The 19,399-nt window shown below is 38.5% G+C and overlaps 1 protein-coding gene across 2 annotated transcripts in view; it reads left to right on the top strand.

The window, feature by feature from the left end:
- The window catches only part of LOC138314739 (ATP-citrate synthase-like), a 43,115-nt gene extending 28,654 nt beyond the window's left edge, over window positions 1–14,461 (top strand). For both annotated transcript variants that reach the window (XM_069255232.1, XM_069255231.1), the window contains 14 exons: window positions 83–187; window positions 441–532; window positions 1,030–1,134; window positions 2,533–2,614; window positions 3,080–3,190; window positions 3,491–3,618; window positions 4,084–4,177; window positions 5,634–5,788; window positions 7,171–7,321; window positions 7,508–7,651; window positions 9,972–10,085; window positions 10,685–10,767; window positions 11,159–11,235; window positions 11,781–14,461. In XM_069255232.1, coding sequence (XP_069111333.1) covers window positions 83–187; window positions 441–532; window positions 1,030–1,134; window positions 2,533–2,614; window positions 3,080–3,190; window positions 3,491–3,618; window positions 4,084–4,177; window positions 5,634–5,788; window positions 7,171–7,321; window positions 7,508–7,651; window positions 9,972–10,085; window positions 10,685–10,767; window positions 11,159–11,235; window positions 11,781–11,899 — 1,560 coding nt within the window. In that variant the 3' untranslated portion in view covers window positions 11,900–14,461. The remainder of the gene's footprint in view (window positions 1–82; window positions 188–440; window positions 533–1,029; window positions 1,135–2,532; window positions 2,615–3,079; window positions 3,191–3,490; window positions 3,619–4,083; window positions 4,178–5,633; window positions 5,789–7,170; window positions 7,322–7,507; window positions 7,652–9,971; window positions 10,086–10,684; window positions 10,768–11,158; window positions 11,236–11,780) is intronic.
- Window positions 14,462–19,399: the final 4,938 nt, after the last annotated feature.

Genomic DNA, 19,399 nt, shown 5'->3' with positions numbered 1-19,399 from the left:
ATGATTTTTTCCATATAAGCTTTGTATTACCAGTAATGTCATAATTTTTAAGAAATTAACTTATTTCATGATTGTCTTGCAGATTCGAACCATAGCTATTATTGCTGAGGGAATTCCGGAAAATTTGACAAGGAATCTTGTGAAAAAGGCCATTGAGAAAGGAGTGTCAATTATAGGACCAGCAACTGTAAGTCTCTGGGTTATTCTGTGTTGTTTATTAAATTTGTGAATTAGCAATATTGATAACAGTTCTGAAAAATGAAATTACCATTTGAGCTATTGCCATTTAAGCTGTTCTATCACTGTGTTAATGATAGTTTGTTGTTTTCTACTTTTTTATTCCTCTTTACAATGACAACCAATATTTGATTTCCCTTTGTGTGTAACTATAAAAGCAATTTATAGAGAGTTATCTCCCTTTGTGATGTTATCTTTCCTAGGTTGGGGGAGTTAAGCCTGGATGTTTTAAGATTGGTAACACTGGTGGCATGCTGGACAACATACTGGCCTCCAAGCTCTACAGACCCGGCAGGTGGGTTACTACATAAATATACCTGTCAGTAAATCCCCATTCTTATATCAATTTGTCATTTCCAAATTTCAGATTTATACAAGTTATCCTTTTATAGAAATGGAAATTCAGAATCAATCTTTTTATTACTGGTAATCCTTGATGTCTCAAGCATTGCTTGCTCTTTCTACCCAGTATTCTCTTTAAATTGACTATCTTGAGCTTCAACTCCTCTCTCTATAGGATTATATATCTTTCTTTGTACATGTTTTCATTTTTCAGTTTGAGTTTAAACATTTATAAATAAAATAAGATACTGCCCCTTCCAAACATCTGAATGCTCTTTACCATCTTTGTCAATTGAACTCTTTCCTTAGAGTTCTGACACTTCCACAGAAAAAAATCAGCTAAAGTGAACACCAAAGTAAGATGTAACAAGAAAACATTTACTTTAATTATTGCTCTATGTATGGTATGACAATACCTGAAGTTTAATGTGTGTGTGTGTTTTTCTACAGTGTGGCATACGTATCCAGATCTGGTGGCATGTCCAACGAACTCAATAACATAATGGCACTCAATACAAACGGCGTGTATGAAGGGGTGGCCATTGGTGGGGACAGGTAAGTCACAGAGGTACAAAGGGGTGGCCATTGGTGGGGACAGGTAAGTCACAGAGGTACAAAGGGGTGGCCATTGGTGGGGACAGGTAAGTCACAGAGGTACAAAGGGGTGGCCATTGATGGGGACAGGTAAGTCACAGAGGTACAAAGGGGTGGCCATTGGTGGGGACAGGTAAGTCACAGAGGTACAAAGGGGTGGCCATTGGTGGGGACAGGTAAGTTACAGAGGTACAAAGGGGTGGCCATTGGTGGGGACAGGTAAGTCACAGAGGTACTAAGGAGCCATTGGTGGGGACAGATAAGTCACAGAGGTATGAAGGGATGGCCATTGGTGGGGACAGGTAAGTCACAGAGGTACGAAGGGATGGCCATTGGTGGGGACAGGTAAGTCACAGAGGTATGAAGGGGTGGCCATTGGTGGGGACAGGTAAGTCACAGAGGTACGAAGGGGTGGCCATTGGTGGGGACAGGTAAGTCACAGAGGTACGAAGGGATGGCCATTGGTGGGGACAGGTAAGTCACAGAGGTATGAAGGGATGGCCATTGGTGGGGACAGGTAAGTCACAGAGGTATGAAGGGATGGCCGTTGTTGGGGACAGGTAAGTCACAGAGGTACAAAGGGATGGCCATTGTTGGGGACAGGTAAGTCACAGAGGTATGAAGGGGTGGCCATTGGTGGGGACAGGTAAGTCACAGAGGTACGAAGGGATGGCCATTGGTGGAGACAGGTAAGTCACAGAGGTACGAAGGGGTGGCCATTGGTGGAGACAGGTAAGTCACAGAGGTACGAAGGGGTGGCCATTGGTGGGGACAGGTAAGTCACAGAGGTATGAAGGAGTGGCCATTGGTGGGGACAGGTAAGTTACAGAGGTACGAAGGATCCATTGGTGGTGACAGGTAAGTCGGAGAGGTACAAAGGGGTGGCCATTGGTGGGGACAGGTAAGTTACAGAGGTATAAAGGGGTGGCCATTGGTGGGGACAGGTAAGTTACAGAGGTATAAAGGGGTGGCCGTTGTTGGGGACAGGTAAGTCACAGAGGTACAAAGGATCCATTGGTGGTGTCAGGTAAGTCAGAGAGGTACAAAGGGATGGCCATTGGTGGGGACAGGTAAGTCACAGGCTTCATACATACAGTTGTCAGATAAATATTATATAAACAACACCGAGGTAAAGTAAAATTCATTTCTATTCTTAATAGGTTTGCACCATTATTAAGGAAGTACACAAAATGTCTCTATTAATAAAAGTTAAAATTTGTAAAATATAGCAGTTGTGAAATTCATATTTCTTTCATGGTGAAAAGCATTGAAATACAATTATCATTTACGTGGTGTTACTTTTGAATATAATATAATTTATGCATATGTCTACTATAATTTACTCTGTTGATAATACAGGTATCCAGGGACGACCTTTATGGACCATATTCTACGATACCAGGACGACCCCGAGGTCAAGATGATTGTCCTTCTAGGAGAGGTAAGAATGATAACATCCAATCCTCTTTAGATGATAAGATATGTATCCTTTGTAGGGAGATATGATTTTGGTATTTGGTCTTACAATAACAAACAAATCAGCTTATAAATGCATTTATTTATTGTTGATAATTTTTATACAGATTTGGTTTCCAATATGAATGTCTTTTGTGTACCTGGGGTGGGGATTGGGAGATTTTCAGTTGAAACAATCTCAAACACTCATGGATTGTCCATCCCACACCCCAGGCCAAAATCTTGTATGTTTTAAAATATGAAGACTGATATGGACTTACTAATGATAGTGATAATTTCTATGGTTTAGTATGATTGGATTTATGTTTTTGTCCCAAATGTTTAGTCTGGATGTAAGAGTAAGTAAATTAAGAAAATTTTATAATACTTGTACATTTTACATGTGGCACTGAAATAAAATCAAATTACATTTGTATTGGAATTACCTTAGGTTGGTGGGACAGAGGAGTACCACCTGATCAATGCCATGAAGGAAGGCCGCATCACCAAACCTGTTGTTGCCTGGTGTATAGGTACCTGTGCTAAGATGTTCACGTCCGAGGTGAGGAACGTCCTTACAGAGTTTACTTGGTAACAGTAGGGGGGACTACCAGCAATGCTTAAATAAACAAAATTTTTGTAATCATGTTAATAATCATTCCACAACACCAATGTCTGATTACAAGGACAAACATTAAAAATTTGAATCGCACAATTCCTATAAAGTTTTGAGTTATTACCCCTTGTGAGAAAGGCTTCAAGTTCTGACACCTGTGGGTCTTTGTTGCATTTACTTTTACTTATGAAGCTATCGGTATTGTGATACTGGTTCACCAGGTGATAGAAATTTTTTATCTCACAGGTCCAGTTTGGCCATGCTGGTGCTTGTGCTAACGCTGAAGCTGAGACCGCTGATGCCAAGAACAAAGCTCTAAAGGCTGCTGGAGCTTTTGTACCAAGGAGTTTCGACGAGCTAGGGACTGTTATTCAGTAAGTACCCGGTAGTAACACTCTTCCAATGAAAGTTGCCTCCATATTAAATCTATAATATTACAATTCCATTCCAAAGAAACTCACTATGGAACTCACTGCAGTTTACATTTTAACTTGTAGTTCACATAAAAAGATTTTCTTTACATTTCTTATCACTTAATTATATATGCACTAAGACAATGAGATACTGTGGCAAATTTTGTATGTTGCCAACTTAAACTAGGTCAGCTGCAGCATGACCTACATCTTGACCTCAGACCTAAATATAAAAAGAATATCTGTCTCTTTCTCTATGCTTATCACAAAAACGTCATATTTTAGTCAGAGGTTTACTTTAATAATAGGAAATAGGGCATCTCGTGTACCAAAAGACCAGCATGTTAATCTTTTACCTTCTTTAAATAACTTACTGTCATTGAAGATCGATGATTCACTAAAATGTCTCTAACTTTGTACTTACAGAGAAGTATATGACAGTCTAGTGGAGGATGGAATCATCATACCACAACCAGAACAGGCGCCTCCCACTGTTCCCATGGACTTTACATGGGCCAGGGTAAGTGTTACCGATAAATACAACAGGCTCCTCCCACTTTTCCAATGGACTTCACGTAGGCCGGGGTAAATGTAACTGATAAATACAGCCGTCTCCTTCCAGTGTTCCAATGGACTTCACATTGGCCAGGGTAAGTGTAACTGATAAATACAGCAGGCTCCTCCCAGTGTTCCAATGGACTTCACGTAGGCCAGGGTAAATGTAACTGATAAATACAGCCGTCTCCTTCCAGTGTTCCAATGGACTTCACATGGGCCAGGGTAAGTGTAACTGATAAATACAGCAGGCTCCTCCCAGTGTTCCAATGGACTTCACGTAGGCCAGGGTAAATGTAACTGATAAATACAGCAGGCTCCTCCCAGTGTTCCAATGGACTTCACATCAGCCAGGGTAAATGTAACTGATAAATACAACAGGCTCCTCCCAGTGTTCCAATGGACTTCATGTAGGCCAGGGTAAATGTAACTGATAAATACAGCAGGCTCCTCCCAGTGTTCCAATGGACTTCACGTAGGCCAGGGTAAATGTAACTGATAAATACAACAGGCTCCTCCCAGTGTTCCAATGGACTTCATGTAGGCCAGGGTAAATGTAACTGATAAATACAACAGGCTCCTCCCAGTGTTCCAATGGACTTCACATCAGCCAGGGTAAATGTAACTGATAAATACAGCAGGCTCCTCCCAGTGTTCCAATGGACTTCACGTAGGCCAGGGTAAATGTAACTGATAAATACAGCAGGCTCCTCCCAGTGTTCCAATGGACTTCACATTGGCCAGGGTAAGTGTAACTGATAAATACAGCAGGCTCCCTCCCACTTTTCCAATGGACTTCATGTAAGCCAGGGTAAATGTAACTGATAAAAATGGACTTCACATTGGCCAGGGTAAGTGTAACTGATAAATACAGCAGGCTCCTCCCACTGTTCCAATGGACTTCACATGGGCCAGGGTAAGTGTAACTGATAAATACAGCAGGCTCCTCCCACTGTTCCAATGGACTTCACATGGGCCAGGGTAAGTGTAACTGATAAATACAGCAGGCTCCTCCCACTGTTCCTATGGACTTTACATGGGCCAGGGTAAGTGTTACTGATAAATACAGCAGGCTCCTCCCACTGTTCCTATGGACTTCACATGGGCCAGGGTAAGTGTAACTGATAAATACAGCAGGAACCTCTCACTGTTCCAATGAACTTCACTTTGGCCAATTTAAGTCTTATTGGTAAATATAAAGGTTGAAAGCTTCAAAAACAGAGAAAGCATCAGACTTTCTAAGGCAGACATTTCATCCCCCTGCCATGACATAGTGTTTCCTTTGTCCTTTCGCATTCTGTCTCTGCCACCTTATGTAGCATTGGAGGGCTGAGATTTCTTTGTAAAGAATGCAACCATCAATTCCATGAGGGAAAAATATTTATAACTAAAGATTTTTTTTTATTTCTATTTATTTTTAGGAACTTGGACTGATCAGAAAGCCAGCTTCCTTTATGACAAGTATCTGTGACGAGCGTGGTCAGGAACTTTTGTATGCCGGGATACCTATTACTGATATCTTTAAGGAGGACATGGGTATAGGGGGCGTCCTCAGTCTGCTGTGGTTCCAACGCAGGTAATTCATAATGTTATATATAGGGGGCGTCCTCAGTCTGCTTTGGTTCCAACGCAGGTAATTCATAGAGTTATATATAGGGGGCGTTCTTAGTCTGCTGTGGTTCCAACGCAGGTAATTCATAGAGTTATATATAGGGGGCGTTCTTAGTCTGCTGTGGTTCCAACGCAGGTAATTCATATGTTATATATAGGGGGCGTCCTCAGTCTGCTTTGGTTCCAACGCAGGTAATTCATAGAGTTATATATAGGGGGCGTTCTTAGTCTGCTGTGGTTCCAACACAGGTAATTCATAATGTTATATATAGGGGGCGTCCTCAGTCTGCTTTGGTTCCAACACAGGTAATTCATAGAGTTATATATAGGGGGCGTTCTTAGTCTGCTGTGATCCTCTCCTATTGTAAAAATGTAGATAAGCCATAATGTTATGGACGGTGAAGGTTTCCTCATTCTTACTTTGGTTTCTGATGTAATTTGTATGATTGTAGTCTCATTACTCTGGTTTAAATAAACACTTGAATATGTACTCTAATATAATATTTCTAGGTTAGTATCTTACAATACAAGGTTTATTTTGGTGCGAGACTAAGGAAAGCCGAGATGACGAGGCTTTGCCGAGTCATCTCGGCTTTCCGTGTCGAGCACCAAAATAAACCTTGTATTGTAAGATACTAACCGTGTATTCTGTTTATCCTGCAACCAATATGGCATTCAAACGAATGCAAATTGACAGTTATTTACTTGGTTTCGTTCGAAGCGAGACACTTCTTTGATGCGGATTCATTCACTAAACCGAATGAGAGTGTACTCCTTTTTACTGCCGTGGGAAATAAATAAGCGCATTCGCAAACAGTACCCGTAATTCTATTCAGCGTGATATATCACTGAAACAAAATAAAAATACTCAAAAAACACTCAATACTCATTAAAGAATTATTTTACAATACATACCTTTGTCATGAGCCAAGAAAAAGACGACACCGCCATTCGAGATTTTCGATATCGTAAAAATGACGTCATTCCGATGAATGTGACGTAACGTTTTAGCGGGACTGAATGACGTTTCATTCACCGGAAGGTTCAAGTTCTGGGTCAAGTTAGAAAAAGTGCCGTTAGATATGGAACAAATTCACGTGATCGTATTGACGGATAAAGCATTTCGTATTGACGGATAAAGCACAAGTTTATCCGGCAGTAGTTATCGGTCAGTATGTGGGACAGTTGAATATGTACTCTAATATAATATTTCTAGATTTATTGGCTTTTCTACTGCTATTTAAACACAAACAGAACTGTTGCCAAAATCCAAGATGGTTGATTGTCAACAACAACAAAAAATTTGTTCATAACTTTTTGAATAACTCTTCTTTTATCCATCGACAGACTGCCCAAGTATGCCACAAAGTTTATTGAGATGTGCTTGATGGTGACCGCTGACCATGGTCCAGCTGTATCTGGAGCCCATAACACCATTGTATGTGCTAGGGCAGGCAAAGATTTGGTGTCCTGTCTCGCTTCTGGGCTCTTAACAATTGTAAGTTTACATATCGAATTCAGATCACATTGACTGATTGTACTGTCAATGTCCATTTTTAGGCAGTTCAAGACAATCAGTACATATATTGCTGTGTAGTCGTCATAACATTCGGTTTTGTCAACACAGAAAAGATTTATACTTACAATGTGTAAGAAACTTTCATCACTTTATTTTTGTTACCAGGGAGATCGATTTGGTGGTGCTTTGGATGCTGCAGCCAAACAGTTCAGTGATGCACACCTCAGTAAAATGATTCCTATGGAATTTGTCAATACTATGAGAAAGGAGGGAAAACTGATTATGGGCATTGGCCACAGGGTTAAATCAGTAAGTATCCAGTAGGCCAATAATATACAACAGCTATATAATCAGCACTTGTCATAAAGTTACAGCAGTAAGATGGCATATAATACACTGTAGATTGTGTTTCTTCATGAATCCAGTAATGGACCAGTGTTTACTGTTTTCTATGCCAATATACCTGTTACCCTAATTATCCCCGCCCAACGAAGTTGGCGGGGGATATACAAATGGGTTCCGTCCGTCCGTCTGTCCGTCCGTACGAATGGTTTCCGGAGCATAACTCTAAAACCAGTAGAGATATTTCCACGAAACTTCATACACACATTGGTCTTATGGTCTAGTAGTGCCTTTTGCTATTTTTAGGTTTTCATTTTTTGCACTTTTTCCGTAACCATGGAAACATTGCTGAAAATATATTTTTGTACCAGGTTCGTTTCCGCAGCATGCACGGAACTCCATAGGCACATTAATTAGTCTTATGGTCTAGTAGTGCCTTTTGCTATTCTAAGGTTTCCATTTTTTGCACTTTTTCCGTTACCATGTAAATATTGCTGAAAATATCATGGTAAATGGTAAAAGTTACTTTGCAAAACTCCACCCATCTTTGTGTATATAGTCTAATATAAATGTCAAGGCTGTATGCCTGATTCAACAATTGCAGCCCCGCTCTACTTGAATAACATTCCATCTTTCTCTAGCTCAACTTCCTTTTTCCTGTTTTTTTTAGCTCACCTGGCCAGAAGGGCCGGTGAGCTTATGTCATGGCGCGGCGTCCGTCGTCCGTCCGTCCGTCCGTCCGTCCGTCCGTCCGTCCGTCCGTCAACATTTCCTTTAAATCGCTACTAGTCATAGAGTTCTGCATGGATTGTAACCAAATTTGGCCACAAACATCCTTGGGGGAGGGGGAACAGAACTTGTATAAATTTTGGCTCTGGTCCCCCAGGGGCAGGAGGGGCGGGGCCCAATAGGGGTAATAGAGGTAAATCCTTTAAATCGCTACTTGTCCTAGAGTTCTGCATGGATTGTAACCAAAATTAGCCACAAACATCCTTGGGGGAAGGGGAACAGAACTTGTATAAATTTTGGCTCTGATCCCCCGGGGGCAGGAGGGGCGGAGCCCAATAGGGGAAATAGAGGTAAATCCTTTAAATCGCTACTAGTCATAGAGTTCTGAATGGAATGTAACCAAATTTGGCCACAAACATCCTTGGGGGAAGGGGAACAGAACTTGTATAAATTTTGGCTCTGATCCCCCGGGGGCAGGAGGGGCGGAGCCCCTCAGGGGAAATAGAGGTAAATCCTTTAAATCGCTACTAGTCATAGAGTTCTGAATTGAATGTAACCAAATTTGGCCACAAACATCCTTGGGGGAAGGGGAACAGAACTTGTATAAATTTTGGCTCTGGTCCCCCCGGGGGCAGGAGGGGCGGGGCCCAATAGGGGAAATAGAGGTAAATCCTTTAAATCGCTACTAGTCATAGAGTTCTGAATGGAATGTAACCAAATTTGGCCACAAACATCCTTTGGGGAAGGGGAACAGAACTTGTATAAATTTTGGCTCTGGTCCCCCGGGGGCAGGAGGGGCGGGGCCCAATAGGGGAAATAGAGGTAAATCCTTTAAATCGCTACTAGTCATAGAGTTCTGAATGGAATGTAACCAAATTTGGCCACAAGCATCCTTTGGGGAAGGGGAACAGAACTTGTATAAATTTTGACTCTGGCCCCCCGAGGGCAGGACGGGTGGGGCCCAATAGGGGAAATAGAGGTAAATCCTATAAATCACTTCTTGTCCTAGAGTTTTGCTTGGATTGTGACCAAATTTGGCCATAAACATCCTTGGGGGAAGGGGAACAGAACTTGTATAAATTTTGGCTCTGACCCCCTGGGGGCGGGAGGGGTGGGGCCCAATAGGGGATTTAGAGGTTAATATTAAAATTCCTTCAGAAAAGAAACAATGAACCTGTATTCAGAACATTACTTGGCATTACAAACCAGGTGAGCGATACAGGCCCTCTGGGCCTCTTGTTTTTTCATACCCATAAGTCTCCACAATCAAACTTACTTCAGCTTTGATATCTCCATAGGCGGGGGATCTCAATGACTATGTCCTTGTTTGTCAGGGTGTGATGTGACTGACCTTCATGTTTTGTTCAGTCGGACAGGCTACAGCTTTCAGCAGACTCAGACACAAAAAATATCTAACTGGAACATAAACCACAAATATAGCAAATCACAAAATTGATGAAGATGAATTATTTGGATTAAATTTAGATATCATTGTAATAGAAGGTACCAATAACAATATTTGAGTATTAAGGACAAATTTTGAATTATCTTCCATCAGATAAACAATCCCGATATGCGTGTTGTGATCCTCAAAGATTATGCCAAGAAGAACTTCCCAGCTACACCCCTCCTAGATTACGCCATAGAGGTGGAGAAAATTACAACATCAAAGGTTTGCTTAATTTATATAATATGCATTATGGAATTATAATTATATAATTATTACTTTTTCCTTCCCTTTACAACTTGTAGTCTGGAACACACTGGTGTATAAGCGGTATATTAAAAACACCGGTATATTAAAAACAATAGTATTTCAAACTTTTCTCAGAAATAAACTCATTGAAGCAAATAGTGGATATGTATGTGGCAGTACAATAAATGTTTAGTCTAAAGTTTTAGCATCATAATGAAATCTACAGCTGTATGTTATTACCGTATTCGACCCAATAAGCGCCCAGGGCGTTTAAAAAATTGAAAAAGTGCTAATAAGACGAAATTATTGCAAATCTATACAGTTTTTAGTCTTTATTTATGCCTGGGCAATTGAAGTGAAGGTCTCAAAAAATTGGGAGGGGCGCTTATAGGGACATGGGCGCTTATTGGGCCGAATACAGCAAATTTTAGTTAATTAAGAGAAACATTTGCTCTCCCCTGAAGTCTGTATGGTACCAAAAACAAAGGATATTGTGGTTGCCATGCAATATACAATATTTTGATTTTTCTGATGAGATACCTTTATATTAAGTTGTATCCTTTTTCCTTTCTTAGAAACCGAATCTCATCTTGAATGTCGATGGCTTTATTGGTGTCGCCTTTGTAGATCTACTTTCAAACTGTGGCTGTTTCACCAGGTGGGTTAGGGCGATTTAGCCTATATTTTGACCTCTTACCCATTTCGAATAGTTTTAATTCCTAAGACGCTGTGTATTCATAAAATAATTGATTATCTTCTTTACATCATATTGTTTTAGGGCAGAAGCCATTGAAGCATGACACATATCTCTAAATAAAGGTTTTTAACCTTGACTTACATATAAAATGTTCCTTGCATATCATTTTCATAATATTCCACATTTTGCAAGATAAGTGTAAATTACCAAATTGTCTCACAATCTTGTATCCGTTTACTTACCTCAATTAAAATTCAATTACATGTATAGGACATCCATCCTTTAATTTTAATACAAATGTGATTGCTAAATTTAAATATCTGGTGTTTTCATCGAGATATTTTCATTACAGTGAGGAGGCCAGAGAGTTTGTAGATATTGGTGCTCTCAATGGACTGTTTGTCCTAGGACGCAGCATGGGATTTATTGGTGAGTTCTCCAAATTATAGTACTTCTCGCAGCTGGCAGTCAATGAACATATTCTACAGAGTGCATTAGCGTTCCATAAAAAAAATGTTTGTTGCCACATGAGCTCATACTACTGTATACACAGTCAAAATGGAGATCAATCCTTACATTTACCTGTTTTGGTTTTAGACAGAATAAAGCTGGTAACTACAGTGGTCATGGTTGCTTGATTAAATATACTGCATATAATATATATGAATAACGCTATCCGAGTTTACAAAGCAGGTGCATATACATTAATGTATGTGGATAATGCTATCAGAGTTTACAAAGCAGGTGCATATACATTAATGTATGTGGATAATGCTATCAGAGTATACAAAGCAGGAGAAGAGAAATATATAAATATAAAGTTTATCAGCATATTTGGGGAACATCATTTGCTATAGATGATATTGTCAATTAGAAAATAGGTCTCAATTGAAATGTACAGCATTCGCAAAGATCAATTATTTTCAGATGTACAGTCATACCGGTATATAAAACATTTTCATTCATTGTTTCAGGCCACTTCCTAGATCAGAAGCGACTGAAACAAGGCCTTTACCGCCACCCGTGGGACGATATCTCGTACATCATGCCGGAGACAATGGGCCTGATGGGAGATCGAACAGATAACGTGTAACAAACTTCACCAATACACTGGAAATATGCAAAACGTCTTGTGGACATGATCATGAAGACCACTCCTTTTCATATTTATGTTACTTGAAACTGTTTCTTGTACTTACAGATATATGACATTATACTGAGGACGGGTCTGTTATATTTCTTTAACATTCTGAGCAAAATCTCTTTCCTATTTAATTGGGTTGTTAAGTTTAAGTATTGTTTGTTTTTTCTGATGTTCCTGGTACTGAAGTTTATCATTAAAATGATAATTATGATCAAACAAGGAACATCTTTTCCATTTTTAATTTTTGATGTAAGAAGCCGTTTTCTAAAAACAGCTTTGGCTAACATGGGAACCTTTTTTTTGAGATTTTAAATGTTATTTGTACAAACTGAACTGTTACAATGGTGACTTATTACCTGGTAAATTTGTTGAATGTATAGATAGACTATCAACAGTTACCATTAGTAATCAATGTTAATAGATAAGTAAACAGTAACCTTCATGTGACCAACATGTTACAAATGTCCAATGTACAACTTGTATTTACTATATCTATACTCTATTAGACTGTGTACGGTAGAGCATGTAGAGACGGATCCTTCCAATGGGACTAATTCACGTACCATGTGATACCCGATAATGTTTGTACAGAACTAGTATCTCCAGTAGTGATGGAACGAAACTCTTTGTAATATTCCCTCTGAAATGACGTTATCCTGCGAAAACGTCATTTGACGTCATTTCATCACCAATAGATACAATAGTCCCGCACAAACGTTATCGGGTATCGCGTGGTACGTGAATGAGGACGTCCCATTATTAGCGTTAATGGACTTTTTTTTTTAATTTTATTTAATCAATATTCAAAAGATTGAGAGAACTATTTGAATGTTTATGAGATTATTATTTGAAAACATGTAGTAAATAATTTGTGTTAATATTAGGACCTCATTGAATATTTACTAGATCATTATTTTATGTCAGAAGAACAATCAACTACAACTTAAACTTTTCTTCTACATAACCTCTTTGCTTCAAATTGATTTGGCATTAAAAATAATTCAAAAATACTTTTTCACTTTTGAAGTTTTCCAATTTTCTTACTGTCTCGACTTGTCTGGTGCTAATGGAGACAAGATAGTACATGGTGTTTGTTAGTTTGTATTATTATCTTGTTGGGTGTAGTTTCAAACGTGATATTTTTTTGTCAGCTAATCATCTTGGAATCTCAAAACAGCGAGTTCATATATGGCCTCAAATAATTCCAAAATTTTAAATTTTGGAGAATTTAGGCAAAAAAGTTTTCTTTGATGCAAAATCATGATTGTATAGTTTAATGTGGGGAATTGTAAGTAGATCACTGTTGAAATGTATGGGGCATTCGTACTGTTGATATTTTATTGAATGTTTTGTCTTATCAGCATAAGATAATAGCCACTGCATTTATGAAATGTAAAATGATAGAATAGATTACAGTATCTATTAGAACTTTTATTTATTAGAACTGCTAATTTGCACATGTCCTTTAACTTTTTTGTTTAAAGTAATAATATAAGTTTTTGTGATAATACATATCTTTATTTATTTCTCATATTTAATCAGATTGAGTGTATCATGAAGGGTATTCACTCTTTATCTTTATGTATATATTGTGCAATTCAGATTGATTGGTAGTTTATATGATACACCCCTTATTAACATGTTTATGATGTAAACACTAACACAAATATATATCAATACACTATTAGAATAATACATTTAATTAACTTGGGAAAATTTAGTTAAGTAATCCAAAGTAAAGATATTTTGATATCTCAAATTTTTATTAAAAGCACATATTTTCTTGTAGAAAAATGTTTTTTATTTCAAATGTTCTGTATTGTGGATTTTATCCTAAAGATAAAATACCAAAATTTCTTATATACCCAGGTAATGATAATTGGAAGCAAAAAAAATCAGAACTTAATTGTTATTTAAGGGAAAAAATACATGTATGAGTATCTGGTACATTTTATTTCTCATTGAAGTTCAAGTAAATGTATTAGTCATTCATTTATCATCACTAATTATAATTTGTCATATGGTATGTTATTTTTTTCACTTTTCTAGTTTCAACCATTTTCTTCTTGATCAAAACTTGCAATAGTTCTCTGTGCAATTTTTAAAACATCAATCTTTGTGAATATCTGTCTACATCCATTACCCGGTACATGTATATAAATAGTTCATACAGTATTTATCTATCACTGTCATTCTTATATCAATAAGGAACACTTTTATTATCAAGGAAGAAAGAACAATTATATAACACCAGAATACCGGGATTTCGAGATCCAAAAACAATGTGGGTAAAGTACAATTTACTGTCAATTAGTGATTATGACATAATCATTTAAATTTGACGTATGCGTTTTGTGACGTCACAATCACCAGAAGGTGGGACTAATCGACATTACATTGTACTTTACCCACATCGTTTTGAGATCTTGAAACCCCCATATTAGATTTCTAATTAGAAAACGAGATTTCTTACTAACAAGGGAGATAATTATAACAATAACCCCCCAACCCCCCCCCCCCCCCCCCCCATTTTTTTTAATGTTCAACTTGATGAATAGAATAGCGTGCTTACTTGTGGTCTAGAATTTCACTTTGATTCAAGATTATTGATAGGAATTGATCCCACTTAAGTACTTTATGCATGTAATGAAATTACCGCTATATATTACTTTCAGGTGCGACATTTCTTTGATTTATGTTTAATATATACAAGACTTAGTCCTGAATAACAAAGCTTTGCCATTTTTTTTTTTATTTTGTTTATCACACATATCAAGCTTCCAATGAAGCAATAAATCCCTTGTGTTTCTAAGCCTGTAGACATTTATATGCAAGTAGAAATTATGATAATAGTATTGAACTTGATATTTATCTTGTAACACTGTATGTATTGGTTAGCCAAAGGTCTAGGTAACAATGATCTCCCTACTGAATACCCATTACTCAGTTCGTGTACATATTATAACGATAGAAGCATCTGTGATTTGTCCTGTAACAAGTACATATGTACAAATAGAATCATATTTCCTAGGCTTTTTATATCTCATTCAAAAGAATTTGTGCAATATTTACCATAAAAGTCCATAACAAAATTAAAATCCATTTATGGCCAATAAAAAAGAACAAGGTAGAATAGAGACTTACATATAATAAATGTGAAAAGTATTTTGGATAATATTAAAGTTTTTTTTTTTTTTTTTAGCTATGTTTGGAAACAATTAAAACCAGTTCTTTTCATATGCTAGTTCTATGATATCGGATAGATTATGCATGATTGTTGCGGCCATTAGATCATTACATTGATATATGTTCTAGGTATGTCAGGATTTGCTTTCTTAACCTAATATGTAGTTATTTTTTAAGCTGAATGCATGTCTTCTCTCATTTGACTGTGCTAGATCGGTCGGTCTCTAGCAGGGGGACAGTTTGTCCTGTACTTCCTGTCTGTAAACAATGTATTGTACTTACTGCTTTACAGTAGTAGGCAAGAGAGGGTAGTGTGAAATAAAATCTGGATGAAAAATACTTGTTTCTTATTTTTAACTTAGTTTATGGAATATTATATGCCTAACAGTTATTAAAAGATCAATTTTCTTATGACAAATCACTTTCAGGATTGAATGTATTTAACATCATATTAAATAAATATTGATGGGTCTGATTATGGATAATGAGAAATAATTTGATTTACCTCGTTGCTGATTAAAAATGAAAACCAAGAGGAAAGAACTTGTTAATTCCAAGACTCTTATTTAGTATTTTTTTAGCTCGCCTATTCGAAGAATAGGGGGAGCTAATGTTGTCACCCCTGCATCGGCGTCGGCGTCCCATTTCACGTTAAAGTTTTTGAGCAAGTTTCTGTTTCGTCAATTGTTTAAGCTAAAGTCATCATAAATGTTTAAGATTTTATTTTCCTAATGTGTATGGATGCTGAACGTGATAATACAACCAATTTGGGGGCCTTTAGGGGGGTTTTGAGTCTGTTAATTTGTCATATTTCCATGCTTAAATAGTAAATACAGTATTTACTATGCTTAAACAATTGACAAAATAGAAACTTGCTAATACTTGAACATCAACTTCTTCTGAATAGGCGAGCTTTGCTGTTCTCCAACAGCTCTTGTTTTAAGATGCAGGCAACCTCGAATTGAACATCTCTTATATTTAATACCTCCCTTTTGTTGTTGCCTCCACCAAAAAGGTACGTGTCTACAGAGGCTTTCCACAAAACAACAGATGCCTATAGAAACTCAACATAACGCAGGACTTCCCTAGCCCTTTGCTTTGTTTAAACACCTTTACTCCTAGCCAAATTCAAGCAAACTGGGATGTCCCAACACATCTCCACGTAACAAAGCATAATTATCTGAACAAGTTTACATTATCTCAATGGCCCTTTACTGTAATAGACTACTTACATGATTTTATCCATGCAAAGAGTGGTCGAGTCTCTAACTGACTAGTGTTTGTTTATACTTCATTGTCTTACAGTAGTTATTCTGTCACAAGCCTTCCACCTCTAGGTTAGGTGTTTGATTCCCACATGGAGCAGTTGCCAGGTACTAACCGCTGGTAGGTTTTCTCCAGGTACTCCGGCTTTCCACCTATAAACCTGGCACATCGTTGACTTTGGTTGTTAATAAATGCTAAATCAATCACACTTAACTATGACTTGGCTCAGTAATTGGGTGGAAAAGGTTCACGACTCTTTCACATGTTGATATGGATACCCGAGGTTTGCCGAGGGTTTTACAATATTTTGTGATCCCACTGGCAGAATATCCCTAATATCCACATATGAAAGAGTATTTTTCTCTCATGTCTCAACATTCTTATTTTCAATTTTACAATTACGAAACCTGCCATTTTGAAGTTCGAAGAAAACTGACCAAGTCAATTCTTCATACATGAAAATTGGATATTTGAATACAAATCCCATAATTAGTGCGTTTTCAACTAAAACTAGCCAGGTTTCTAAAAACAAGAGGCCCAAAGGGCCTTAACGGTCATCTGACTACCTTGGCAATAGTTAAATTAATTATATATGGTGTCACTTTGTCAGGACCATGTCAGGATCATTTTCAATTTCTTTCAACAAATTTTATTTCAAACAAGAGGCCCAAGGGCCTTAACATATAGGAAATTAATTAGATATAGTGTCATTGTAGCCATCTTCGATTTTGGATTGACCCAAAAAATAACAACACTTTGTCGCGAACATGTCGGGATCATTTCATGCAAGTTTCAGCCAAATCGCATCAGTAGAACTTGAGAAGTTCAAAATGTGTTTTCAAGATGGCGGCTGCAGCGGCCATCTTGGATTTCGGATCGACCTAAAAAATAACACTTTGTCGGGACCATGTCAGGATTATTTCATGCAAGTTTCAGCCAAATCGCACCGGTAGAACTTGAGAAGAAGTTCAAAATGTGTTTTCAAGATAGCGGCTGTGGCGGCCATCTTGGATTTCGGATCGACCCGAAAAATAACAACACTTTGTCGGGACCATGTCAGGATCATTTCATGCAAGTTTCAGCCAAATCGCACTGGTAGAACTTGAGAAGAAGTTCAAAATGTGTTTTCAAGATGGCGGCTGTGGCAGCCATCTTGGATTTCGGATCGACCCAAAAAATAGCAACACTTTGTCGGGACCATGTCAGGATCATTTCATGCAAGTTTCAGCCAAATCGCACTGGTAGAACTTGAGAAGAAGTTCAAAATGTGTTTTCAAGATGGCGGCTGTGGCGGCCATCTTGGATTTCGAATCGACCCGAAAAATAACAACACTTTGTCGAGACCATGTCAGGATCATTTCATGCAAGTTTCAGCCAAATCGCATTGGTAGAACTTGAGAAGAAGTTCAAAATGTGTTTTCAAGATGGCGGCTGTGGCGGCCATCTTGGATTTCGAATCGACCTGAAAAATAACAACACTTTGTCGGGACCATGTCAGGATCATTTCATGCAAGTTTCAGCCAAATCGCACAGGTAGAACTTGAGAAAAAGTTCAAAATGTGTTTTCAAGATGGCGGCTGTAGCGGCCATCTTGGATTTCGGATCGACCCGAAAAATAACAACACTTTGTCGGGACCATGTCAGGATCATTTCATGCAAGTTTCAGCCAAATCACACTGGTAGAACTTGAGAAGAAGTTCAAAATGTGTTTTCAAGATGGCGGCTGTGGCGGCCATCTTGGATTTCGGATCGACCCGAAAAATAACAACACTTTGTCGGGACCATGTCAGGATCATTTCATGCAAGTTTCAGCCAAATCGCACCGGTAGAACTTGAGAAGAAGTTCAAAATGTGTTTTCAAGATGGCGGCTGTGGCGGCCATCTTGGATTTCGAATCGACCTGAAAAATAACAACACTTTGTCGGGACCATGTCAGGATCATTTCATGCAAGTTTCAGCCAAATCGCACTGGTAGAACTTGAGAAGAAGTTCAAAATGTGTTTTCAAGATGGCGGCTGTGGCGGCCATCTTGGATTTCGGATTGGCCCGAAAAATAACAACACGTTGTCGGGACCATGTCAGGATCATTTCATGCAAGTTTCAGCCAAATCGCACCGGTAGAACTTGAGAAGAAGTTCAAAATGTGTTTTCAAGATGGCGGCTGTGACGGCCATCTTGGATTTCGGATCGACCCAAAAAATAACAACACTTTGTCGGGACCATGTCAGGATCATTTCATGCAAGTTTCAGCCAAATCGCACAGGTAGAACTTGAGAAGAAGTTCAAAATGTGTTTTCAAGATGGCGGCTGTGGCGGCCATCTTGGATTTCGGATCGGCCCGAAAAATAACAACACTTTGTCGGGACCATGTCAGGATCATTTCATGCAAGTTTCAGCCAAATCGCACCGGTAGAACTTGAGAAGAAGTTCAAAATGTGTTTTCAAGATGGCGGCTGTGACGGCCATCTTGGATTTCGGATCGACCCAAAAAATAACAACACTTTGTCGGGACCATGTCAGGATCATTTCATGCAAGTTTCAGCCAAATCGCACTGGTAGAACTTAAGAAGAAGTTCAAAATGTGTTTTCAAGATGGCGGCTGTGGCGGCCATCTTGGATTTCGGATCGACCCGAAAAATAACAACACTTTGTCGGGACCATGTCAGGATCATTTCATGTAAGTTTCAGCTAAATGGCACTGGTAGAACTTGAGAAGAAGTTGAAAATGTGAAAAGTTAACGCACGGCGGACGGCGCACGGCGGACGACGACGGACGAAACATGATGACTATAGGTCATCCTGACCCTTCGGGTCAGATGACCTAACAATATCAAAATTTTACAAAGAAACTAGTAATTCTGTTGACGTAGTGACATAATGAGTTTGTATTGTATGAGTAGCCATGTAATGCAGCATCAGCCAACATGAGTGTATTTGAGATTAATGAATATCCTGTCATCTAATTCAACCCATTTCAAAATATCACTATGACCCATG

Source organism: Argopecten irradians, chromosome 2, assembly GCF_041381155.1.
Source record: "Argopecten irradians isolate NY chromosome 2, Ai_NY, whole genome shotgun sequence".
Lineage (NCBI taxonomy): Eukaryota > Metazoa > Mollusca > Bivalvia > Pectinida > Pectinidae > Argopecten > Argopecten irradians.
Note: the sequence above shows the minus strand (reverse complement) of the source record. Positions and strands in the feature narration are given on the sequence as shown.